Below are 25,976 nucleotides of genomic sequence, written 5' to 3' on the forward strand. Positions count from 1 at the left end.
CAGAGAACATGTGCTGGGTGAGGGGCTGGGCTGAGCCCCCAGGAACCCCCTGAAGCTGGGCTGAGCCCCAGCCTGGGCAGCAGGGCAGGGGGGATTCTGCCCCTCTGCCCCCTCAGGTGAGACCCCAGAGACCTGCAGAGCTGCCCCAGCCCTGGGGAACAGCACAGCAAGGAGCTGGAGCTGCTGGAGAGAGTCCAGAGGAGCTCCAGGATGAGCAGAGGATGGAGCAGCTCTGCTGGGAGGAAAGGCTGGGAGAGCTGGGATTGTTCACCTGGAGAGGAGAAGCTTTGGGGTGACTGAATTGTGGCCTTGCAGGGCCTGAAGAGGTTCTACATGAAAGCTGGAGAGGGACTTTTGACAAGGGCCTGGAGTGCCAGGACAAGGAGGAATGGCTTCAGACTGACAGACAGCAGAGTTAGATTGGATATTGGGGAGAAATTCCTGGCTGTGAGAGTGGTGAGGCCCTGGCCCAGGGTGCCCAGAGAAGCTGTGGCTGCCCCTGGATCCCTGGCAGTGTCCAAGGCCAGGCTGGACAGGGCTTGGAGCAGCCTGAGACAGTGGAAGGTGTCCCTGCCTATGGCAGGAGTGGCACTAAGGGACCGTTAATGTCCCTTCCAACCATAACCAGTCTGTGACTCTATGATTTCTCATCTCTCTTGTCCCATCTCCCTAACCCATCCTGGTTCTCACCTTTTCTCGCTTACCCTTTGGTACTTTCCCTGATCTATTCCCGCTCTGCTCTGCTGGCAAGGATCCCATCCTTGCCCTGGCAGCCTCAGTCAGCCTCACTGACCAAATCCCATGTTCTGCTCAGAGCATGACTTGTAGCTCTCCAGGGTATCAAGAGCTGAACCCAGCTATTGCAATAGGAAGATTTCTTGCAGTATCATTGAAGTGATGTGAGCTGGCTGATTTTTTGGGGGGGAAGGAATGTTGCAGATAGCCTGGGACATGAGAAAATAGTTTCCTTTCTTTGATCTTATTTTTTTAAAAACCCAGATCTGAAATGCTTTTCATGGGAGGGTGAGGGAAACCAAACCTCTCTGGCTAAAAAAGTGCTCAAGTTTCCAGCCTGTTTCTCTACCCAGAGAAAAAGGAGAAGTTCCTGCACATCACTGTGCGTGCATACACACATCAAGGAAACTTTCTGTCTTAATAAGAACTTTCCTGGGGACAAAAAAAATCCAATTTCAGCAGTCAGGGTAAGTCTAAATGGCCACATCTGCATGCCTAGCATCTTCTAAGTGAGTGGATTTTCCTTGTGGAGGATGGGCTGCTGCAGAGTGGGACCTTTCCTGGGATCCAGGAGCCCCTTCCAGCTGGACATCAGCTGCCAGGCGAGTTTGTTCCTCCTGGCTGTGCTGCTGATCAGCTCCAGAAATCTCCACAGGCAGCAGCCCCTCTATATCAGTGACAGAAGCTGTCAGACAAGTAAGATTGACATCGGTTTTTCCCAAAGTACGGTAAAGTCACACTGTTCCAACTAGCAATTACTTGGAAAAGTGTCACTCCAGTGACAGCACTATTTTTCATTAAGATTAGCAGTAACTTGGAAAAGTGTCACTCCAGTGACAGCACAATTTTGCATTAAGATTTTTATTTAAGATGATTTGGGAGAAGGTGAAGCCCAGAGCAGACAAACACACAGTTTTGGGTCTAAGCCCTGACGATTTTGGTGCAAAAGGTGCGCATTGAGTAACGCCTTGTGAATTCTGCTAAAACGGGGGGATGAAGCAACACTTCAGAGAACCGGACCCCTTCTTTGGGGTCAGCAACTTCCCGTTGTCTCACCTCCCCCAAAAGCCTCTTCCCCTTTCTCTGGGAAAGAAGAAACTGCCGCGCTCAGCTCGGCTCTGCCTCCCGCTCTCCCCCCGCTTCTCACTTTCACTCCCATCGGTTTCACATTCCCTGTGCCAGGCGGAAAAGCCGGCGAGCTCCTCCAGCCCCGCAACAGGGCTTATCCTGGTCCCACCCACCGGGACTTTCCTGGCTTCCTCCTGCCCCGAGAGGCGGGAGAAAAGCCGTCGGGAGGCAGCGGCAAGCCCGGGGCAGCGCGGAGCGCGGAGCAGCCGCGGCGTCCTGCGCTGGGTTTCTATTGTAGGCGGTGCATTCCTCGGGAGGGAGGGAGGCAGCGCCGTGCCTTCCCACACTCGGGCAGCTCTTATTTAACGGGGGTCTCCATGCAGGCCAGGCGCCACACGAGGTTTGTGTGCCCGGCTGCCGTGGAGCGGAGCCCGGCGCTGCTGCTGCCATGGAGCAGGCGGTGGAGATGGAGATGTGTCCGGAGGCTGCGGCTCCGTGCGCCGGCCAGGGCTCGGGGATGCAGCTCGGCAGGGATCTGAGGAGGATACGCTGTGCTGTGCTGCTGTGCCTGCTGGCTGTGCTGCTGCTCATGCTGCCCACTGCCTACCTGCTGGTCGGGAACCTGCGAGCGCCCAGCTCCTGCGGCAGCCAGGTAAGGGATGGGCGCACCTGGGTGCCTTCCTGGAGCTCTTTTTGTTCTCTTCATCAGTTTCTCGTGGATGAGAATTTCTCATTGAGACTCGCTGTTGTGTTCGTTCTTCCTTACCCCGAAGATAGATCTGGTTATGGCTTGTTCTTTTTAACTAACGGTTCGTTGTTTTCACTGAGCTCGCAGGACAGGGCATGACTTTAAAACTTTTATCGTCGTGCTGCAGGGAATGCTTAAAAAAATCTCTCGTTGGTGGAAATCGGTGTGTCTGCACTGATTTCTGTCAGGTTTTTGACACTGTGGCTCATTTTCCTCCCTTCTTTTGGGTTAAATCTGTGGCTTCCTATCGCAGAGTCTGATGTCAGGAAGATCTGCTGATGTCAGTGGGTCAGTCACTCATCACTGGGCTAACCGCTGCAGCTCTGGTGTGTTGTTAATTATTAGCAATGCAAACTTCTTCAGAGATCTGATTTGAGACAGTTAAGGGAGTCTGACCCTAAATTTTCCATCCTGTTTTTCACTCCCCATTAAAACTTTCTCTAGACCTAGGGATCGTCTCAGCTCTTCTCCCTTCCCAGACAGCCACACTCACTTTTGTCCCAGCCATCCAAACTTGTGCTGTGCTGCTTCCACCCCTCTTCCATGCTGCTCCATCCCTCCTGTGAGAGCCTATTCCCAGGGAGGGCTGGGAATCCAGCAGGAATGCCCTGTACTGTGGGTCTGGAGAATTAAAGTTTAATTTCAGCTTCAGGTGTGAAATTCCCCAGTTAATCAGCGAGGTCTTTACAAGGACTGGCACAGGGGAGTGGGGTTGGTTTTTCAGTGGCCTCGAAGGCAGGTTTGTCACCTGGCTCACGTTCAGCCCCGGGATGTTTAGGGAGGGTGCTGGTGGCTCCCAGGGACGTGCTGGCCCCTGTGTGACCCCCAGGCTGCTCTGTCCTGCCCGAGTGATGCTGAGTTCGGGGTGCAGCATCCTCTTACCTGGCTCTAGCTCGGTGCAGCCCCTCAGGCTGTCAGGTCTGCCAGTTCCTGGTGTGATGCTGCCCTGATCCTGTCACTGTGCTCGAACCCAGCTGGAGGAACCCAGGCTGCCCTGTTTGCAGGTGTCAGAGCACAGCTTTCTTCAGGGACTTGGGCATGTTCTGAGAGGATCTGGGAGCCTGCAGTTCCAGAAGTGTGAAGTTACACTGAAAATTCACAATTTCAGTGGAATTACAGCAGAGCAGAGGCTGAGGGGGAACTTGGAAAGCTTGGTGCTACTCAAGACTGGGGGGAACAGCCACAGGGGACTGTGGGCACTCTCTGCTGCTCCTCTGGGTTTGCTTGTGTCTTATGACAAGTTGAGTCTTGAAACAATCTTAGAGTGAAAGAATAATAAAAGGTTGACTCGTTGAATCAGTCTTAACGCATCCCTGGTTCGCAATCCCACTGGCAGAGTTAGCAGGGAAATGTCATTTTATGAGCATGCTTGGCTTTTCAAGAGGAAAAGCTCAACATAAACCATCGGAATTGCAACCCGGGTGTGCGTTCCCAATTTAGCAGCACGTAGTATTCCCACAGTGATGTAACGAGGTGATCAGAGGAGTTACAACCTCCCAGAGTCCCGGGGAGGAAGAGGAAAGTCATCGGGGCTGGCCAGATGCCCGGGGTGCCGTGGGAGGAGCTGCACCTCAGCTGGGCTCTGCTGTTCCCAATTTTTCATTCACCCTCACCATGCTGTCGGTGGTGTCCAGCAGGACAGCACAGAGGGGTGGATTTGGCTGCCCAGGTGGTTTTCTGTGCATTCCCCAAGGAGCCATGGCACACACGCCAGGAGCTCAGTCCTGCAGGCTGCTTCAGTCCCTGGGAACGTTTCTGGGCATGAAGGACTCTTGGGAAAATGTTGTTTTGCATTTCCTTCTATATTTGAAGTTTGCTAAATGGCTCCATCCTCATGTGCCCCACTGACAGCTGAAATCAGGGACCAGCTGTGTAGGGCAGAGCTCTCTGGGGCACTGGTTTTGGGTGGTGGGTGCCCTGGGCAGCCCCGAGTTTGCTCCAGATGAGTATTGGCCTCCTGACCCTTTCAGCCCACAGGAGTCCTTTGGTTTCCCCACAGCGCTCAGCCCACACATGACTGTCACCTCCTTGTGCTCAGGGGACAGTCCTGGGAGGAGGGAGGGACTCAGCAGGTGAGGAGCAGATGTAGTAAATTGCTTCCTGGAGCAAGGAGGAGAAGGGAAGCCAGGGAAGGTTTGTGCAACAGGGGTGTGTCCCTGGGCTCCCTGCCCACGGGGTGAGGTCCTTCATTCATCTCTGCTCCAGTGTGGGTGAACGTGGTGTCACCTTGTGCCTCTGAAGGGATGTAAAGTCACCTCTTCCCCTGGAAGTGTCTCTTTCAGGGAAAAGCAGGACAAGTTATGTCATTACAGCAACATGTGTGGGCTGCCAGTGTTCTCTCTGTGTCATGGTGCAATGTATCTTGAATGAATAATTCCAGCCTGATGATGGTTTTCCCTGGACACCTTCCAGGCTCCCTCCACTGCTCCTTTGGGAAAGAGAAATCACGTTTTTTTGTGCTTCAATCCAGAGCAAGGAGAGGAAATAGGGTTCTTTAAACCAGAACACGTGGCTTGTGTTACTAGCAGGAAATCTGTATTAAGGCCATAGTGGTGCCCTGGCAGAGGAAGGTCCATCTTTCATCCAAGGGAAGCCAAGTTTCAGTCTGAGTTCCCAAATTTCCCAATGGAATGGCACAGCAGCCAGGAGAGCAGCTCTGGCTGCCCCAGCACAGCACCAGCTCCTGTGGCCTGGAGATGTTGCTATTTGGGGTGATTTTTCATGGCGTGTCAGGGCTGCAAGTAGAATAAAGAGGAATTCCAAACCCTGGATGGGCCCAGGTGTTGGGGTTCCCCTTCCTAAACCACACCAGTCCAATCCCTGCCTGGCCACTGCTGCTGGATGCAGATGTTCCTTGTGGAACAGCAGGCACATCCCTGGGTTTGTCCAGCCAAAATGTTCTGACTGAAGCCAGTTTTTACCAGCACAGGCCAGGTCCCTGCCAAAAATTCCCAGCCCAGGCCATGCAGCATCTCTGGGGTTAGAAAACGTTGGGTTTATGTATTGCACATGAGCTGCAGAGACCCTGCCCATGAAATAGTGCAGAAAATGGAGTGATGGAGGAGCTGGGGATATTTTGGTTATCAGTGCCTCTGCCTGCAGTGCCAGCTGCTCTTCCCATGCCATTCTCTGTTGGATATCAGCCCTTCCTCTTGGCTTCAGCAATATCTGGATGTAAATGCATTGGGCCTTTGGGCCATTGTTGGTGCCAGAACCATGCAGAAGAGTTCTGCACACAGCAGTGCTCAGGGGAGCTGAGCTGGTGGGATTTTCACCCTCACTCAGGGTTGCTTGGGCTCTCCACAGTAACCAAAGGGAACAACCAAGCAAGGCTGTGAACTTCTCAGAATCACAGCTGAGCCAGAAAGAGAAAAGTGAGAAAAGCACTCATTTTGTTGAGGATCTCTCTATTGTCTCATTCTGCTCAGTTCTCCCTCCCCATCAAGGCACAACATCTGTGCCTATTCAGGGTAAGTCTTACTGACACCTGCTCATTATGCAGCATTGTCTGCTGCTGAAACATTTTCTGCAGGAGATTTGTATTTGTGCCCTTATCAAAGAACAGCCGTACCTTTGCCAGGCAACAGAATCATTTCACACCTTGCTCTATCCCTCTGCTCTGTCTGCTGCATCACTCTGTCCTTTAGCATCCCTGAATGCAGCTCCTGCACCTGGAGTTTCCGTCTGGATTTCCTAGGAAACAAGTACATTTAGGTTTAAACAAATCCATTTTGTTATCTTTTATAAAGAAGCTGAATTCTTCTTGATTTCTTTCCCTGCCACCTCTGTTTGGATTGCAACATCCAAGTTTATACAAGGAACTTCAGCAGGAGTTAGGCTTCAAGTATGTAAACAGTTCCACAGAAGTTACATCCTTAAATGTAGCTTTGGGATTGATTTTATTAGCTAGAATCATTAGAGAATGGGATCACTAAGGAGAATTAGTCACTTTGGAAATATGTAGGAAATGTCACACAGATAATGGGTAAATAGTCTCCTAGGTGAATACAGCTGAAGGCAAGGGGAGTGGGAGGGAAATCCTTAATTCTGACCTTGTGCTTCCCACCAGGGCAAGGACAAGGACAAAGCCAGCTGGCTGTGACTGTGTCACATCAGTGCAGTCGTGTTTAGTCACCACAGAAAGCAGCACTTTGAAAGTCCTCACACATAATGAAAGGCTCAGAAACCTCCTGGACAGCACAGCACAAGTTTCTCCTCTGGCCCACACTGGAATTTCACACCAACCTCTGCTAGGTGGCAATTCCAGCACAGCAGGAAGCTGCTGGGGCTGGGCCAACGTTTGTGTAGAGGTGGGCAAGGGAATAAAAAATAAAATTAAAAAGGCAGAATTTCCCCTACTGTTTTCCTTCTCCATTTTTTCCCAACACACTGGAGCAACTCTTTTAGAAATGACTGTTTTCTGCAGGAGCACACGGATGTTTACTTCCAGTAAAACATTAAACTGTCTCTTGGTTTACTGAAGCAACCAGCAGTCCCCAACCCCAGGCAGGCTGACTCTCCTTCCACAAACATTCTCCTTCCCCCTGCTAATATAAATCATCTATTTTCTGCTTCTCCTGTGGTGATTGAAGCTGTGTGAGACCCAGCCAGCAGCAGCAATCTTCAGCAGCTACATATTAATAGTTTCAGCCTTTTTGTTGGGCAAAGTGCCTCAAATCCTTCACTAGGAGCTGACCAGAGAACACTTGCTGAGTTTATTCAGTGTATTTTTGGTGGCTGTCCATAACACACCTGGTGCCAGCCCTGTGTGCTGCTGACAAACAGGGGATGGAGGGTTGGGATGGAGGTTCCTGAGGGTCAGCACCAGCCAGGCAGTGCTGCTGCTCCTGCCAGCCCAGCACAGATCCAGGGGCAGCATCCACAGCATCCTCCCTGCAGAGCTGCCCTGGCAGTGCTTGGCCAGGAGCCCTGGCTGTGCTCAGGGAGGAGCAGCCCTGGCAGGGCAGGTGTGTGACAGGCACAGTGTCCCTCTGAACTGCTCCACCTCAGCCTCAGCAGCGCCCAGGACTGCCCTGTGTGAGGGGAATGGGAGTGTTTAGCTCCAGAATGGAATTGCAGAGATGGGGAAGGATGAGCAGCGCAGCCTCAGAGAGCTCAGCCACTGCCAGCTGCTCTCTCAGACCTGCTCAGCTCCTCTGCAGCCACCCAAAATTCTGACAGACCTAAGGAGCAGGCTTAGAGTCTGGAATAAGGCAGGACAAAAGCAGGTGGAGCTGATCCACCTTGGTCTCTTTGCTGAGGCTGTGGATGAACCTTTGCTCCTGCCCTGCCTTGAGGAGGATTCCTCACATTGCTCTGCCTGCTCTGTGTGGATCAAGGGGCAGCAGAGGCTCTGAGGGGCAGCAGAGGTGCTCCAGCAGTGCTGGATGGAGTGCCCATCCCTGGGATGGCTGATTCCTACACTCCCAGTTATCCCAAGGATTGTCCAGCCTTGGAGATTAACAAATCCCCCCTGCCAGGAGCTGTCACTGGAACCCTTCAGAGATGACAGCAGTTCCAAACCAACAGCAGCAAAGTGCTGCAGTGAAGCCAAGATGTGCCAGGGCTCTTCTTTTTGCAGAAAAGCTCCATCTGAACTCACTGATATGACTGCAGCATGTTCCATTTTGTGGGCTAGCTCAAAGCAGAGCCTCTCTGGGGTCACTGGGCACCCTGAGCTGACTGCCTGTCCCTCTCCCTGCAGGTCACCGAGCAGAGGGGCTCACACTTTCTGAAGCAACGAGCACTGGCTGCTGGTGAGTTTGCCATCCTTGTCCCCATGCCAGCCCCTTCGTGTCCCGTGGTGGTGCAATGCCAGCCCACAGCTCTCCCTGCCCTCTGCTCTCACCATCCCTGCCAGCCTGACCAGAGGCAAAGCTGGGTGTGAAGATGCAGGGAGATAACTGGGGGCAGAGTGAAAGTGGGAGCATTTCTAACCCCAGGGCTGTGCAAGCTGCTCAGGCACAGACCTCCCTCACGGCTCTGTGGGGTCAGTGGGACTTCCTAGGCAAGAAAAAGCAGGGATTTGTGAGGCTGTGCACCCCACACTTCCCCTCTGCTCACCCTCCAGCAGTTTAGGGCACAGCCACAATGTGCCCTGTTGGTGCTGCAGGTCTGACAAATTCCCTTTGCTTTTTATTACCTCAGGGGTGCCCGTGAGGGATCACAGCAAATAATTCCCCACCCTGACCTCTGCAGAAATGGAAAGGGCTGCACACCTTTCCTCACAGGCATCAACCACCACTCCCATTTCATTGGTTTAGGAACAGGATGGGGTGCTGGCACTGCCCAGGCTGCCCAGGGAATGGGCACAGCCTGAGGCTGCCAGAGCTCCAGGAGTGTTTGGACAATGCTGCCAGGGATGCCCAGGGTGGCATTGTTGGGTGTCTGTGCAGGGACAGGAGCTGGGCTGGGTGATCCTGTGGGTCCTTCCAGCTCAGGATATTCTGTGATTTTATTATTGACCAGCAGCAAACCCCCTCACACCATTTTTTCCCTTTTCCCTCAGTTACAGGCATGCTTTCCAGTGCAGAGAAGCCACGAGCTCACCTGACAGGTAATTCTTGTTCACAACTGAACTGTTTTTACAGCACATCTTGTGGTTCAATAACCTCGGTCCACATGGATCTGAGAGGAGCAGGTGGTGCAGGAAACATGGGGGAAATAATAATCAGCTTTGCCTTGTTGACCACGACAGATTGAGTGCATTGTGTCTGTAGGAAAGAGCCCACAAAGGAGGAGCTGACAGAAATGTCACCACTTTCCCAAGCTGTTTCCTTTATTGAACGAGCAGCTCTTGCAACTGGGCTGAAATAGGTGCCTGATGTCTCAGTGATCTGCTGAATCCCTTAAAAAAGGCAGGGCAAGGAGCTCAAGTGAGCCTTTGTGGAGCAGTGAACTTGGCTGAAATGACAAGTTTTGGAGCAAAATCAGGTCAAATAGGGCCAGTTTCATTTTATTTTTCTGTGAGGCCTGACTCAGGCTATACACACACCATATTCCTATAAAATCTCCCACTGTTTTCAGTGGGATCATCTCTAACACATTTCAGAGCAAGCATGGGAAGGGTCGTGTCAAATCAACCCTCCAAGCCTTTATGTTGTGTTAGGAAGGTTCTGTCACAAAATCCTATCACAGGTTGGGCTGCCAGGACTTTCCAGGAGGCTTCCATGTCTTTCCAAAAGGCTTCCATATCTTTCCAAGTAGCTTCCATGTCTTTCCAAGCAGCTTCCATGTCTTTCCAAGAGGTTTCCATGTCTTCCCAAGAGGTTTCCATGATTTTCCAAGAGGTTTCCATGTCTTCCCAAGAGGTTTCCATGCCTTTCCAAGGGTCTGCCAGCATCTCCAAGGTCCCCATCTCACCACCCCAGCCTTGAAGCTGTGATCACACCAAGGGCACTGTCCTGAGACATCCCCCATCCTCGCCAGCTCTACCCACATGGAAAATTCAGGTATTCCCAGAGAAAAGTTCCTGTCTGGCTCCAGTGTGGATTGAGTCAGTGCCAAAGGGTTTTCCAGCTGGCCTGAGGCAATTTATTCCTCTCCAAGGTGCAGCTCCCTGCAGAGGCTTCCCAAACACCCAACTTTTTAACTTGAAAAATGCAGGAAGGGCTGGGATGCTTCTCACAAATCCTCTACAGAGTTCAGTCCAAATCCACCTCCAGGGTTCAATCCATCAGCAGCTCAGGGCTGCTTTATTTCCCAGCTCAGTTTCCTTTCCCTGATCCACAAGGTCCTTCCTGATGCCCATCCTTGGTCCTTTTCCCTTTGGTTTCTGGAGCTCCAGAAGTGACTTGTGCTTGTCCAAAATCACATCTTCGCCTTTGCAGAATTCTTCTTGCTCTCCTTCCCATTTTCCTGCTGCCTCTGTTTGGATTGTAACATCCAAGTTTGCCCAAGAACAAGTTTTAAAAAGCAAGAGGAGCAGATCTGCTACTCTAAGGTTTCGTTTTTCCACAGCAGAGAGATGCAGAGGCTGCAGTGACTCAGAGGAGCAGCCAAAGCTCTGCTCTGCTCTGCTCTGCTGGTGGGAACTTCCCTGGGTTGCACAAAAGCCCAGTGGCCACAGGGAAGCACCCAGCAGTTTTCTCCAAATTTCCTCAGCCCCCATATTTACAACAATTCCTTCATCATCTTTCCCAAGCAGCCTCCCTGGGACTGTGCCCATCCCCTTTGACATTCCATTGGGGGACAGTCACTGCTGGACACTGAAAAGAGCAAGAAAAGGGGAAAGTTAAGTGAATTTTCTCTTTCCTTTCAGTGCTGTGCTATGAGGTCATCAGGGAATCCAATATCCATGGATTATCTTTGACCCTTTTCAGCCTGGAGATATTCCTGGTGCTGTACTCTGTGGCAATGAGTTTCCAAGCTTAACAGCACTTTGCAGTCAGAAAATATTTCCTGTTATTTTCAACTGCATGCATAATAATTTCTTGGGTTCCACCCTGGTTTTCTCTTCCCAGAAATCACAACTTGTGCATAGAAAGTGTAAAAGGAATAATTATTCTCCTGATCTTTCTTACATTCCCCCACCTCAGGTGCCTTTTTCAAAGTGAAGGTGGCAGACTACAAATCCTAACTTGTAGGCAATCTCTTCCACACCTTTATTCTGTCTTTTTTCTAGTTTTAGGCACATATATTCTGCAGGTGAGAGCAGAGGAGTGAGAGGAATGGGAATTAGCCAGAGTTCTCTGGGAATGCACCACTGAATTGGCAGCAGCAGAAAAACTCCATGTTTCGATGTCTGTTCCTTCAGGAGAAATTTCCCAGCTGCTCTTGGCCTTTTTAACTCCCACTGAGAATTTTTATTTATCCAAACTGGCATCAAGATCTCCCCTCCCTGATGGCTTTACCTTTTGAGGTGTGCCAATACCCACCTCAGAATTTCTCTTTAATGTGCATTAATGTTTATTTGGGGTTTCTCTTTGCTGGGACATCATCCCCTCCCCAGTTCTTGGGTTGGATTTGGGGTCGAGATGCAGAGCTGTGCCTATTCCTCCTGTCACCTGGGGCACTTTGGATGATCCTTGTTGGAAAAACCCTCATCATTTCTGCTCCCAAATAATCTTTATTAAATCCTCAGGGTGTGAACTTGAGCACCAGAGGCCCTGCAGGCACAGGACTTTGCTTTACTACAGGCTCCAATCTCTTGCTGAGACTCAGAGTTCAGGATTAAGGTCTCACATGGGTGTGAAGAATTGCAGAAACACCACCAATTCAGCACAAAATATACCCCAAATCTGACCAGCAACAGGGATTCTCCAGCTGAACAAAAAGGGATTTAGGGACAGGAGAAATAAGGGATGCCAGAAACTTATAGTGTGAGAGAAAATAGAAGGAACTGGAGCAATGAATCCCTTATTAAATGCAGGTTTTAATTGCTTCAAGAATTAGCATCATAGGTGTATTTGCAGGAAGTAGAGCTCCAGAATTTAGGAAATAAATAAATAAATGACAAATACAAGGCACAACTTCTGCTAGAAAAGGAGTTGTGCTGGATTGAAAAGTACTTGTACATTCTTTTTTTTTTTTCTCCTGACTGTTATTGAAAGCCTGGGAAAAATTAATTAACTAGAAAATAGAGAGTATTAATAGAGGGACATTCATCCTCAAGGGGAGGTTAAGGCTGTGAAACTTTAGAAGTTAGGAACTCATGTAGTTCATTTGAGATCTTATCATGTTTTATAACTAATAAAATATATTTTATAACTAATATAAAATTTCTCAATTGAGGAATTGAGTGTCATTGACATTTTAAACGCGTCATCCTGCAAGAAAAGAATATTTCACAGGCAGCTTCTCCTCAAGTTTCTCCCAAAATTCCCAAGATGGAGAAAAGCCCAGGACATTTTCTGGAAATATTCTGATTTTTCCTCATCCTTCCCATCTCAAAAAAGACTTCCTCTGCTCTCTGACATGTGTTGCTCCAAGTTCTTGCAAACCTTAGAGTGATCCAAAGCTACCTGAGCTTTTCCCAGGATTCAGATCAGTCCCCAAACCGAGAGGTGGATGAGGATGAAGGCAGACCAGGAGCATTTTTCCTTTTTTTATTCCCCTCTCTCTGTATCAAACAAAGCTCCATTGGCCCTAAACCTTATCATACTCCTGGAATTTAGCTTTCCTTGCTGCCACAATCCCTGTCTGTCTTCCCCTTCCCGCAAATACTCTCCTCATGCACTTTGCCTCCTGAGAAAAGATCAGAAAAGATTTGGTTCTTCAGCACCACTGACAGGCAGCCTGGAGGAAAAAGGCATTATTTTGTGCTGCTACTCAGAATATAAAAGGAGTTGCACTTCTAACACCTTCTTGTCTCCTCATGGGTTATTTATTGCTGGAAAAGGGAGGGAAATTGATGCCACTGGGAGATGAGCACATTGCTTTCTCTGAGTCTCATTTCACCCAGGATAAACCTAATGCTTATTGCCAAGGGAATTTCAAATCCTTCCTTCACCTGCATTCCATCTGCTACCTTCCCCATGCACACACCCCCCTTGCCCAAATACTGAATCAAAATCAACTTTAAACATTAACACAAGCTCGTTAAAAAGGTCTCAGTTCCTGAACTTCGTTCCAGAATGCATTTTCTCAGCATTCATCCTTCATTTTCCAGGTTGATATTAACACCTGACAGAATCTTCATGGGTTTTATCCTCTTCTTTCCACTGCTGCTGCTTCACCACAACAATTTTATGTGAAAGTCAGTAAAGAGCAGAGACAACTCGTGCTCCCCTGCAGAAAAATGTGCAAAGGCTGAGGTTTATTCTCCTGGCTGTTGTGTGAGAAACCAAAGTGGTGGAGGAGAAGTGAAGGGAACAGGGCAGCAGTTCTCTGATTTTTCCCCTGCAGCCTGGGGAGCATCCTCAGCCTGGATCAGACTGGTGCTGGGGTCAGGACTGGAGCTCTGCTTGTAGGCAAAAGACTGGGAAAAAGTCTGCAGGAATGTTGAGATTGGCTCCAGAAAAGGGTTAAAGAAGCAAAAAAAAAATAGGGAAAGAGAGATAAAAGTGGTTTTAAATATAATGTGTTGCTTTGGAATTGTGTCTCTCAAAGCATGGTGAGGTCTGCTAGCTTTTTGCTACAATCCAGTTCTGCTGGTAAACCAAAGCAATTCTACAAAAGATTCTCTCCCTTGAGAGCACTCAGGGAGAGAAGCTCCAGACTAAGGCTGAGAAACCCCAACCCCCTCCAGAAGCAGCTGGGGCTGGAAGAGAAGTTCAGGTGTCCCCGTGCTTGGTGACACATGGTGGTGACCAGTGTGGACATTCTGCAAGCCCAGTGGTGTCCTTCTGAGAAGCAGAATTGCAATCCACCCCTTCTGCAGGAAAAGGAGGTTTAGAATTTCCTCCTTCTGTCCCCAACCCTCAGGTACAAGCACAGCACCTGTGGGTACAACTGTCCCAGTGCTGGTGGCACTTAAGGACGAGTTTTTCACCCTGGGAACGGGTGAGATGGGAAGGTAAAGCCACCTGTGGTGCTTCCCAGTGCCAGGAGACTGATCTTCGAGGAAGGACAGCTCATCCTTTGGGATCTGACCCACAACCAGGCCCAGTTCACACTGTTGAGATATTCCAAAAATGTCTTTGGCTTTCTCTCCTGCTAGCTCAGATCTGGGCAGCCTGGAAAATACCCCTGGACAGTTGTCCTGCAGCCAGTTCAGCTCAGTTTGGAAGCTGTGAAACAGGAACATTTCTGCCCAAGTATTTTGCTCTCCCTGTTTCAACTCCTCACCCTTCACAGCAGAGATCCCAAGTACAGTGTTCAAACCTTCCCTAGGGACTGCAGATAGATACAACTGTGCTGAATCAGCTCTGCTTACGCTCCCTGAATATAACTTCTGCTTCAGCTGTCACTGGTTTGATTCACGTGCATATCTGGCACTTGCTAAAATACCATGTTTAGGCCTCTTTCCAAAAGAGGGAAAAGCTCCCTCTCCCCTGTCTGGCACTTGCTAAAATATCATGCTTAGGCCCCTTTCTAAAGGAGGAAAAAGCTTCCTCTCCCTGTCTGGCACTTGCTAAAATACCATGTGTAGCCTCTTTCCAAAAGAGGGAAAAGCTCCCTATCCCTTCCCAGGGCAGTTCTATGAGTTCCATCCCCATCTTTGTCAGGAGCAAACTCACCCAGGTCCCTCTCCCTGTCTCCCTCCCGCAGTGAAGAAGCAGAACCTGGCCAGAGCCGTGGGGAACCACCTGCCCATCCTGCAGTGGGAAGACAAGCGAGGCTTGGCGTTCACCAAGAACAACCTGAGCTACTCCAGCGACGCTCTGGTGATTCCCATCTCCGGGGACTACTACGTGTACGCCCAGGTCACCTTCCGCGGGCCGGTGGAGAGCGGCACCAAGGCCAGCTTTGTCACTGAGATCATCACCAAGGTCACTGACAGCTACCCCGAGCCCACCCAGCTGCTGACGGGCACCAAGACCCTCAGTGAGAACAGCAGTGGTTGGTTTCAGCCCATCTATCTGGGCGCTGTGGTCTCCCTGGAGGTTGGGGACAAGCTGATGGTCAACGTGAGTGACATCAGGCTGGTGGATTACACCAAGGAGCACAAGACGTTCTTTGGGGCGTTCTTGCTGTAGGGATGTGGCAGCTGCTGGTGGGGGATCCCTCCAGGGTCGTTTTTGGGGGGAAATTTGTTGGATTTTTGGCTTTGTGGGTGCACAAGTCGGGGTGAGATCGCTGCTGTTTGCCTTGTTCTGGGCCATCGCTGCCCTGCATTTCCTTTATTTAATGGGAAAGTTGAAGCTGTAGGTTGAAGTGAAATAACCCCCTCCCCCCAAAAAAAACCAACAAAAACCACCAAAAAAACCCTCACAAAAAATGCAACCAAAAAAAAAAACACCCACAACAAAAAAAAACCCCCAACCATAACAAAAAAGTAAAAAAAAAAGTTAAAAGAAAACAAAACCCAGAATACCAAAAAAAACCCAACCCTCAAACCATAAAAATGAAACTCATATTGGAGGGGAAAAAAAAAAGTATTTTTGAAAGTAAAAGTTAAAAGTTCTTCAAAACTTTGTAAGCTAAGGAGGAACGGTTGATACCTGTGGGTAGGAATGTTGTCCTTCAATACTGAGCTAGGCTCTGTCACTAATTCCACCTTCAATGTACAATTCCCTCAATTAAAAAAAAAAAAAAAGGATTTTGATATTTATCCAGCACTTCCAGTATAGTTTTGCATGACCCTTCTTCAGATGCTGAGTTCTGAAAGGGAATTATTCCTCACAATTTCCTTTCGAATAGATTTACTCAGTACTTTGCACTAACATAAAGCTCAGGTTAACTATTAGCTGCTTAATTAATCCCTTCCAACTTCCCTGTAAAGTAGATTAAAATTATATCTTGTGCTTTGCAGAAGCAACTTGAGATTTTTGGTTTTTCCAAAACGTTGTTTACAGCTCTCTAAATCCACATTCAGCCTCCCATTGTTCTGGAAAAGCTCTAGGGAACACACATTGATACTTTCCGTTTCAGCATGGAAGTGGAATCTCCCCTCCAGGTCCTAACTTTAGGATAACAGAAAAAAAAAAAAAACAAACCCAAGGCAGAGAGAGACACAGAACAAAAATTTGCACACTTTTCAATCAGCCACTGAAATGTTGGGAAAAAACCACTGCGATATTTTGCTTCCCGTTATATTTAATGCAAAGCAAGTGCAGCTAAAACATCAATATTTTAGTGCTCCAACCATTGCTGATGGTTCTCCTGACCCCAAGGACTTGCCCTGGGTGAAGGTTGGCCACCAGTTGTCCCCACGTGAGGTCAGAAGATCCAAAGACACAATCCTGCTGTGCCAAGAGGAGCTCAGGAGTATTCAACTTCCCACCTCGAAGTTATTCATGTCCTTCCATCTTTCTGTCTCTCAGGGAAGTTCCAATTTTTCCTTGGATCTTTCAGTCTCTCAGGGAAATCCTCATTTTTCCCTCCCCTCCTGCAGCAAACACATCTCTAGCAATGGCTCAGCTCATGTTCTCGTGGATTTGGACTAGACACTCTGAACAGCCCCAAGGTCTCACCCATCACCCAACGCCCAGGCTCCCCTCTCTGCAGCTCTTTCCTGCCTCACCTCCTTGGATTTCCTCTATTTTTCCACTTCTTGCCCAGAAATGACAGCAAGGCTTTGCTGCCTAAGCTGATGTTTCCACTCAAAGCCATGGTGGAGGCCAACAGGGTTGGAGTTTATCTGAAGAGCTGAACTGGGCAGAGGTTTCTGGGTGGAGACAACCCCATGTGTGATCCTGCAGCCAGCCTTGCCCATGGGAAACCTCTTCCCATCCAGAGATCATTTATTGCTCTGGGAAATCTGTTTGGGCTGACAAGGGAAAGTTATGGAGCAGCTGGAGAGAGAAAAGCCAAGGAGATTGGGAAGAGAGGAGAGGAGCAGAGCAGGAGGTGGGAAGGTCCAGGCAACACCAGGATCTCTGTGTCTTCCTGCCTTGGTGGAAGGACCTCCTGACAGGACAATTGTCTTTTGTGGTAGATCATCTCAGAAAAAGTGGCTTTCTGCCTGTTCTTCCCTATCCTGCAGTTCCTGGATCCCACAGTCTCAGTCCTTCCCAGGTTTATCTCCAGAGCCAGCATGAAGCACATCACAAAACCAGGGGTTTGTTGTCCTGCTCTCACCACCTCTGTGGGTGTCTTCTTGCTTCAAATCTCATCCCTGGGTGTTGGCCCTGGCACAGCTCTGCCCCTTTGGGGACCTTGACAAAGTCCTTGCATCAAAACCTCATCCCAATTTGCCTTCCCATCCTTCCTTGGACTCATCTTTCATTTTCCCCACATCCACCTCTCAGCTGTCCTCTCAATCCCTTGCTCCTTCCTGGCCTGTCCATTGAGTCTAAGGACATTTCTTTATCCAAATGTCATTTTTTACACTCAGTTTCTCCAGGGCACAAACAAAACTGACATCTCAAAATAGCTTTGGATGGGAGAAAGTAAATTTAATGAGTCAAAGGATCCTCTTAGGTCTTTATGATCCAGATCATTTCCATCTTTGGGTCCTTATTCCTATGTTTCCTTCACTGTTCAGCCTATTTTTTTAAGCTGAGCCTGGAGCAGTTATTCCCCAATTATCCATTCAGTGCTCAGCACACACAACCTCAGCCTCAAGGGGTTCTGGTCATGCAGCTCCTTTTCAGGGCTCTTCTTCCTGCTCAAAAACCTCCTCACCATGGCAAAATCCAGTGAAATCCCACACTCTTGGCACTTCTAGACAAAATCATTCCCTATGAAACTCTGAGACTTTCCATAGCTCAGATCTTCTGAAGTTTTCCCTCAACTGAGTCCTTTGATCCTTTGTGCCCAAAATGGGATCTGAGCTCCTAAAACCACAAAATCTGCAGCTTTTGGGATATCTGGAGCACTTTAGATGACCAAAACACAAAACAACAGGGTCAGTCTCATAAAGGAAGGTTTAAAAGCATTTTTCCAAGACGGGTGATTCCCAGCAGTTAGGCAGGAAAGCTTCTGCCAAGCGCAAAATAGGATGAATTTGGTTTGTCCTTGGAGAAAATTGGAGGGGAAATTCCAACTATTCAGGGATAATTACAGGAATTCAGAAAGCTTCTCTTTTCTGCCTGCTCTGAGGGCAGAAGGCAGTCTAGGCTTGGACAGCACATTTCCATGAAAAGTTGATCCAAAGGCATCATCAGTCAGTCCTGGTGTGCTGAGTATGGGAATTGTGAGGGCTGGGGAGAGGAGTGGGAAATTAAACATTTAGCATTCAATCAGAGAGCTTTCTGGGGGATATTTACACATGGCCATGCATGTATTGTTGTGGATATTCCATAGAAATTCCATAGGAATCCCACTGGCAATAATGAGCCTTTTCTAGCCCATAATTTATGTCCATTGCACACTAAAGATGAATTTCACCAGCAAAACGTTGCCTGCTGCAGCTCCATCCCAGGTGGGATTCTCCTGATCCATTAGCCATAAAAATATTTATTTTAGTCCAGTTAGAGCTTTTGCACCCCGTTACCCACACCAGCTTTGAGCACATTTAGCACACATTTTATAGGACGTAAAATAATATATATGGCATTACTTGTTTTAAAGTGGTGCAGGCATATTGATCTTCACATATATCCTACTGAAAATTCTCTTTTTCCCCTTCTTCCCCCCTTTTCAGTGCTAATAATGTTACTGTAACAGTGACCAGCACATAAAACAAGTGTTCAGGGGCTGATTTTGAGCCTGTTTTACATCAGATATTCCTCCACAGAAGTCAAAGGCATGAAGTCAGAGTAAAGCCACTTAGGTGAGACAAAAGTCAAGCTTAAAGGGAAATATCTCCAGCAGACTGAACCTAAAGTGTGGGTTCTCAGATTGTTTTTGAAAAGCTAAATAAGGACACAAGCCTTCTCAGAAATCTGTGTTTGCTGAATTAGAAAATGTAAAGCATTTCTGGAGATGGAAAAACGCTCAGGCATCAGCATTTTCAATTAAATGACAAGCTGATGAAGTCTGGTCATGGGAAGCAGTGGCCTTAAAGTTTGTGATCAAGCTGAGCATGTGCTTTGTTTTGGGTGAAACTAAAACCATTATCAGGGAAAAAAAATTGAAGCTGGAGGAAAAAGGGTGAAATAGGCAGCTTGGGCTAAATAAGGTAAAACAGATGACCAGTTTTTACCCTTCCATTTCTTAGGAAAAAGAACCTGAAAGCACTTTTCAGAACAAAAGCACTGAAAGAAGAAGTATCAAATTATTATTATTTTTATTTTTTAACAACTGTTCAAAATATTTGAGATCTTAGGAGTTGTCTTCTTCCCTAATCTCTTTCGTCCCCCAAAAAACTAACACTAAGCACAACCCAAATTCACAAATAAGTTCATTCCCTAGCACTTCCTTTCCCCTTTAAAACTGAATATTGATAAGTGAGCATTAACTTTCTCTCCATGCACACGCAGAGGTAAATTTTAATCAAGGTGTAAAGAAAACAGCTTAATCCTACCAACATTTATTTGTGCTGAACATAGCCCTGAGAAAGTGGCTGAGGGGGATCATGGTAAAAACCATGATATTTGGTGGATGGGAGGAGTACAATCTGCATTCCTCAGATTAAAAGCGGATAGTGGATTTAATTGTGTTTACACTCAGCTCCACCATGGTTTGGAGCAATTTCCCAAAGCAAGGAGTGATTTCAGGGATCATCCAGCACAGGGGTGTTGGCAGGATCAGCATCTAAGGGTGGAAAACATCCCCTAAATGACCAAAAAAAAAGTGCTGCTGAGATGATTTTGGATGTGGCAGGGCAAGGGGATGTGATGAGCAAACCCTCCATAAAGGGGTCACAGACCAAAGCCAACAGATTAAGGGATTCACTTGAAATTTTCCACACGATATTCCAAAATTCTGAAGGACTCTCGGGTTTTTTTTCACCCCTTTGTGGCACAGCTGTCCTTTGTGTTATTTATCTTCTGAGTGGCCCATCATTTCAGGTGAGAAATGAGGAGAGAATTCGTTCTTTAGAAGAATCAGCAAATGTCAAGGATCTTTGCCCAGATCTGGGTGTTAGACACCAGTAATAGCATTTTGCTATTGTAAGGGATTTTCTAGAAGAGATGATTGTATTTTGTATTTTGTCTTGTGCCTCAGCACTGAGATGTATCGTTACCACAAGAACTGACTTAGCTTCTTTATTTTTTTTTTCTCCCAAGTTTTATGATAATAAAAACGCAACTTAACGAATGTGACCGATTTTGATCCTGGTCCCCTTCCCAAAACACTAATCACAATTAAGAGTGACCAGGTACTGCTGATGGATAAAACCCCCAGTTTTATGGCGTGTAAATGTGTGAACAATCATTATTTCATGGAGTTAGAGGTCCCTCATTGGAGTGAACTCGGGTCCAGACTTTCCCCTGGGAATTTAGAAACACTTGCACTTCATAAGGCAAAAACCACACACAAAAACACCTCAGCATTTTGGGAACTGGATGTTCCCAATTGCTCAGCTCCAGGCTGAGCAGGAAATTCCTAGCCAGGAAATTTTGGCCAAAAGAGAGTCAAAATCATGTCTGAAGGCAGCAGAGCTCTGGGCTCCCCTTACCCTTTCAGCATAACAGCAGCATCCCCTGGATATTTATCATTTCTCCTGGCTGCTGTTATGTTCAATTCCTCTGCTGCCAAGAAGGCAAATTCCTGTCTTTCCACCAGCAGAACTGAGAAACATCCTCCCATTTGCCACAATATTTTGTATTCCCCAAATTTATTTTGTTTTCCCAGCTCGAACTCAGAGAGTATCACATTTAAATTGCTCCAGAAGAGGTTTCTGGTGAAGGGCTCTGTGCTCTGGCTCCAGGAGGGTTTTCACTGCAATTCTCTGATGGAGGATATTTGTTTCCCCTGCTTTTCCATCCACTGGCAAACCCCTGGGAGGTTTTGTTCACAGCGTCTGTAGATCAGCCAGGAGTTAATTAGGCAGTGGGAATCAGGCTGCTTTCCCCTGTGACACCAAAACCGTTTTGTGTTATTTGCTGTTATGCTTTCGGGGGTTTTTTTTTAAATCCAATATCTACCTCACATTTAGCAAAAGCAAAACAGAATTTTGTTATTATTATTATTTTCTATCTTAACTGTAGAAGAGCACAATTCATTTCCACTGCCATTTTACTCTGTGCTTTGCACATTTAGGGTAAAAACTTGAGATTCTTTGTGGTCTAAACACACTGGCACTGAGTGTGAGCATTGTGCTGCTCACACATTGTGCTGCTGCTGAGCATTTTGGCCTCATTTAATCATATAAAAGGTGTCTGCTCTCAATAAATTTCCAGAGTCCCTCTCGAGAATGGTGGGATGCACATCCCTGAAAGGATGCACAGCCTAGGGAAGGTGGGGATAACGGAGGTGCTTCTCTCCCAGGCTGCAGAGGGGGGTTTGTGGTGTTTTTCTGGGTAAAAATAACCCAAGCACTGGGTAAAAGTGATAACCCCACTGCTCTCCTGCTCTGGGGTGGGTGGGTAAATCTTCCCCACTGCTCTGTGGGCAGAATTCCCCCAGGGTTTGGTGTTTAAAACCACACAAGGACATCCTGAGGGAAGGGTGAACTTCACTCTCATCCCAGAAAACTCCTCCATGAAATTCCCCCTCCGGAGCAGGACAGGAGCTGAACATTCCCAGCTCTCACTTGCTGGCTGTGATTCCCAACCACAGCAGGACTGAGCTTTCCCAGCTCTGGCCTTGCATGAGAACCCTTTTATCCCATCTGGGAACAACACCCCAGGGAATACACCCAGTTTTGGGGTTCACCTTGGCAGGGCTTTTGTCCCCATGGAGGGTGGAAGAGGAGCTGAGATGAATGGGAGTGATTTGCCCTGCCAGGAAGGTCCAACACTATAACCATTCCAGCTGCTGGCCAGGGCTGTGTTTTCCAGACATCCAGACAGGAAACTGTGGTGGAACTTTCTTCTCATTTCCAAAGGGAATTTCTCATTTCCAAAGGGAATGAGAGCTCCACTGCTCCATCTCTTTCTAATTCCTGGTGCCACCACTGCATGTAATTCTCTCCCAGAGTGTGAACTTTGCAGTGACACTTCCAAATTCCTGTTTCCCTGGAAGTGTTGTTGTTAAATCCCTTGGAATGACATGAAAGGCATCGCCTGGGAGATCATAACCCAGTTTATTAAGCAACATAAGTCAGCAGTGTTCGGGTTTTTTTGCTGAATTATGAACTAAAATAGCTTTCCAGCTGCTCTCATTCTTGCACAAATCTCCTTATGTTCTGCCATTGATTGTAGTTTTATATTAAAACGTCAATAAAAAAAGGCACTGAAAATGTTTGCTGCATATTTATTGCTACTGTACATAGAGATGTCTTAATTTTATGGAGGAGGAATTGTAAAATTCATGTACAAAGTTTAGATCGATTACATCTGACGCTATTTCTTTGGGAAATTAAGTTTATATATAATTCTTCAAAATGTACTTTGTTTCTTAAAGCAAAAAAAAAAATAAAATTAATTGGATTGATATTTATTCCTGAGTGGTTTTTTTATTCTAATAAGCACCCACCAAGTGCTGTGTTCACAGACATTTCCCTATGTCAAAGTTTATCATGTGTTAGAAATGTTCCAATGTGTAGGGTTGAGGTTTTTTAATATAAACCATTAATTCCATTCAGAAAACACACAGAAAATTATCAGTCCTGGTAGTGAAATTAAACCCTATTCATGTGAGGAAAAGGTTCAGATATTTCCATGAGTCTTTAAGGGCTTTAGAGGATTTTGTCCCTGTCTCATCTGACTGAGCAATTTTCAGTTCCACTGGTTACAGTTTTAGTCTCTGGACACAACTGAATCTCACCTGCATTTTTAAGGCTGCCTGAGTCTCACTGACAACATCCCCTCCAAAAAAACCCAAAAAACTGCATCCCAAAGATAATTACCCTGCTTTTGGGTGAAAATCTCCATTTCAACTGCTTTCAACTCAACAATAAGAAGATTATTTCATAAAACCTTGCTGTGTTTTGGGGTTTCTTTAGAATTTCAGAATGCTGGAACGGAACAGGATTTATGGTTCAGAAAATAGGCCTTGATGGGGATTAACCAAATTGCTAATTCTCATAATCGACTCCATTTGACCAACCCTATAAATTGTTATTTCTGTAAATAAAAAAAAAAAAAAAAGAAAAAGAAAAAGGAAAAAAAACAAAGGGAAAAATTAATTCTGTTTTCTGCACTAACTTTGCTGATGGTTGTCAGCTAAAAGAACAGGGGTGGCTCCAACCTGCACCTTGGAATTTGGGTGTAAGTCTGGCTTTTTCCAGAGTCTGAACAGTGATGAGTGCACTCTGTCAGGTCCTTCTCCCTTTCTCAGTTAATTCCAGAGGTTTTAGAAGTTGAAATCACAGCCTGCCCCTTATTTCAGAGCTGAACCAGAGCCTGTTTGGGTGAGAAGGTGCTTGTAGTGATGCCTTAAGGATTTCAGCTTCTTTATTTTTCGTGTATCTGTAGTTTTAGTGTGTGACTCTAGACTCCATATGGAGTGCTAAAATTTCTGTTCCAGCATATTTCAGACAAAACAATTCCTCTGAGTTAGAAATCCAAGGAGACTTTGCTGCCTCAGAGCCCCAAAAAATGGAAACAACAGTGAATTGAGGGAGCAAACTTGGAGTAATTGACATCATCACCTGAAGGTGTTAATTGGAGGATTAAGGCTCAATATGTTAATGGACAGAATTTACAAAATATGAAAAATTCATGACTCACTGTCCATTTTGGGTGTAGCTTCTAGAGTAGGCTTTGTCTGCCCTAAATGCACCTTGAAGGCATTCAATAAATTAACTACTCTTTATTCTCTTAACTCTGTCTAGCCTCTGTTTCAGCTAAACCCTGCTCAGGCATCAGTAGCTCCCCAAGACATCACCTCAGCATTCCCCTGAAGCTGGCTGGGGTTGTCCCCCTTCAGCAATGGCACAGAACATCCTCCCTTCCTGCCTGGTTTGATGAGAATAACCTCATTAACTAAAGATGAGAGCACTGGCAGGAGGAGAAGGGATATGCCCCAGACTGCAGCATCCCCCAGCACTGAGCTCAGCCCTCCGACAGGATCCAGAGCACATTCCTGCAGGGAGGGGAAGAGATCCAGCAAGGCATCAGCAGACAGACCTCTGCCAGGGCATGGCCACGTGGGAAATCACACCAAAAGTGAGGTTTGCTCACTGATTTCTCCTCTCCTAGCAGGGCTCAGGTGAAATCCTCCCAATCCTTCCACTGCTGGTGGTTCAGCCCTTCAGCAAGATGACTTCACTGGGGGAAGTAAAGGAAGTGCATGGGACATCTGTATGGAAATCAGGGGAATCTCTGGAGCAAAAACAAGCAGATGTGAAACAGCTTTTGTTCTGGAAGTGGGGCTGTTTGTCTCTGCTGCCAGATAATCTGGTGAGAAAGTAGAAAAGGCATTCCAGAGTGGGTGAGATTCCAGTGTCTGTGTGCAAATCCACTGGAAGCACACAGCCCCTGAGGCTCTCACTGCCTCACACATGGTGCCATCTCATTGCTTTCCTGCCAGAATTACTCCCTTTAGAATCCTTTAATGGAGGAGAGGAGGTAAGGAGGGTGAACTCAATGATCTTGGAGGTTTTTTTCCAACTTTAATAACTCTGTGATTATTGACCCTCTATGGTTGTAAACTCGAGTTCAATATTTATTCCTTAGGCAGCTTCTGTTGAGCAAACCTGCTATTCCTCACTCTTGCTTCTGAATTACAACCCCAATTTCCAGAGGACATTTCCACACCCACCCAAAGCCATGTGTGCAATCACAAACCATTGTTTTGGCAGGCACAGCTCCCTGTGGGAGGATTTTCTAACCTCAGTGGTGCTGCACAGGGTCAGACTTTTTGGGCTGCAAATGTAGTGATGACACCACAGTTATTTAAAGAGGTTGGACTTTATTTATTCTCGTGGCAGCTTCCCAAGCTGAGCAAAACCCCACTGTTTTTAGGAAAACTGTTGGGGAAAGAAGAGTTCCTCACACTTGCACCAGGGAATTTCCGTGTCCTTTCTTCCCAGAGGAGTCTGACAGCATCCCTGGGTGGATCTCCCAAGGACGAGGCAAATTGTCCTGCTGCAACTCCTGCCCTGATTCTCCTGGAAAATCCCAGAGGAAGACACTCAGGACACCAGGGACTGCTCCACCTGCACTCCCTTCTCCTCTATTTTCCATACTTTTCCTCATATTTTCCACACCAGAAAGGCTCCTTGGCCACTTCTCCCCCTTCCCTCTAAGCAGATACAAGCAAAGCTTCAAGTGCTAAAGCTCAGTGTCTTGATTTCCTAATTAATGGGTTTATGCCCATCTTCTGGTAGGATGAAACCAATAATTCCTGTTTGGAATTATTTTAATTCTTTTCATTTAAATTATTTTAATAAGAATTTTAATGATTTATTTCCTGTGGCCCCTCAAGAAAATCTCTGCTCAGTTCTCCTTCTACTATCCCTGCAGAAAGAACTGCATTCCCAGGTTCTCTCTGCTCCCACACAGGACATCTTTCCCTTACAGCTGATGATAAAAATTAGATTATTTTACCTTCATTTTACAGTAGGGCATGTCTGATACCAGACCTGGTGGAAACTAATCAAGGCTCATTCATTTAGGCTAATTTTTACACAGTTTGGAAACGAGGAGAAGATTAACAACCTCAGCTCAAGTGTCACTAAAGACACCCAATTCTCTCTGGGGAGCTCTGAGAGCCTTTTCCACCCTCAGGAATCACCACCCAGCATCTGGGAATATTCCACCTCCAGTGGCTTTTCCCAATTTGTGAGTAAGCAACGTTTTGCCACTCAGAGCCAAAAAAACCTCCAAGAATATTTCAATCTACTACAAGGGCAATCCTGGCAGTGAGCAGCTCAGGATTCACCTCCAGAGACAGCAGCTGGGCCAAATCAGAGGTTGGTGTGAGGAAATAGCAGATTTGATGGAAA

The 25,976-nt window shown here is 47.1% G+C and overlaps 1 protein-coding gene across 1 annotated transcript; it reads left to right on the plus strand.

Annotated features, from left to right (window-relative positions):
• Positions 1 to 1,895: 1,895 nt before the first annotated feature.
• Positions 1,896 to 22,525, plus strand: TNFSF15 (TNF superfamily member 15). The gene is made up of 4 exons (XM_085076344.1): positions 1,896 to 2,455; positions 8,256 to 8,307; positions 9,060 to 9,107; positions 14,702 to 22,525. Exons 1-4 carry the CDS (start codon positions 2,252 to 2,254, stop codon positions 15,127 to 15,129), a joined length of 732 nt encoding a protein of 243 aa, XP_084932470.1. The 5' UTR covers positions 1,896 to 2,251; the 3' UTR covers positions 15,130 to 22,525.
• The last annotated feature ends 3,451 nt before the right edge of the window (positions 22,526 to 25,976 follow it).

The sequence above is a fragment of the Lichenostomus cassidix genome, chromosome 17 (genome assembly GCF_008360975.1).
Source record: "Lichenostomus cassidix isolate B80296 chromosome 17, HeHo_3.0, whole genome shotgun sequence".
In the NCBI taxonomy this organism is placed as follows: domain Eukaryota; kingdom Metazoa; phylum Chordata; class Aves; order Passeriformes; family Meliphagidae; genus Lichenostomus; species Lichenostomus cassidix.

Bases quoted from the DNA above. Each gene is read 5' to 3' on its own strand.
- TNFSF15 (XM_085076344.1), top strand. From the start codon at position 2,252: ATGGAGCAGGCGGTGGAGATGGAGATGTGTCCGGAGGCTGCGGCTCCG. The intron at 2,456-8,255 runs GTAAGGGATGGG...CTCTCCCTGCAG, and splicing joins CCAGCTCCTGCGGCAGCCAG to GTCACCGAGCAGAGGGGCTC. The intron at 9,108-14,701 runs GTAATTCTTGTT...TCCCTCCCGCAG, and splicing joins GCCACGAGCTCACCTGACAG to TGAAGAAGCAGAACCTGGCC.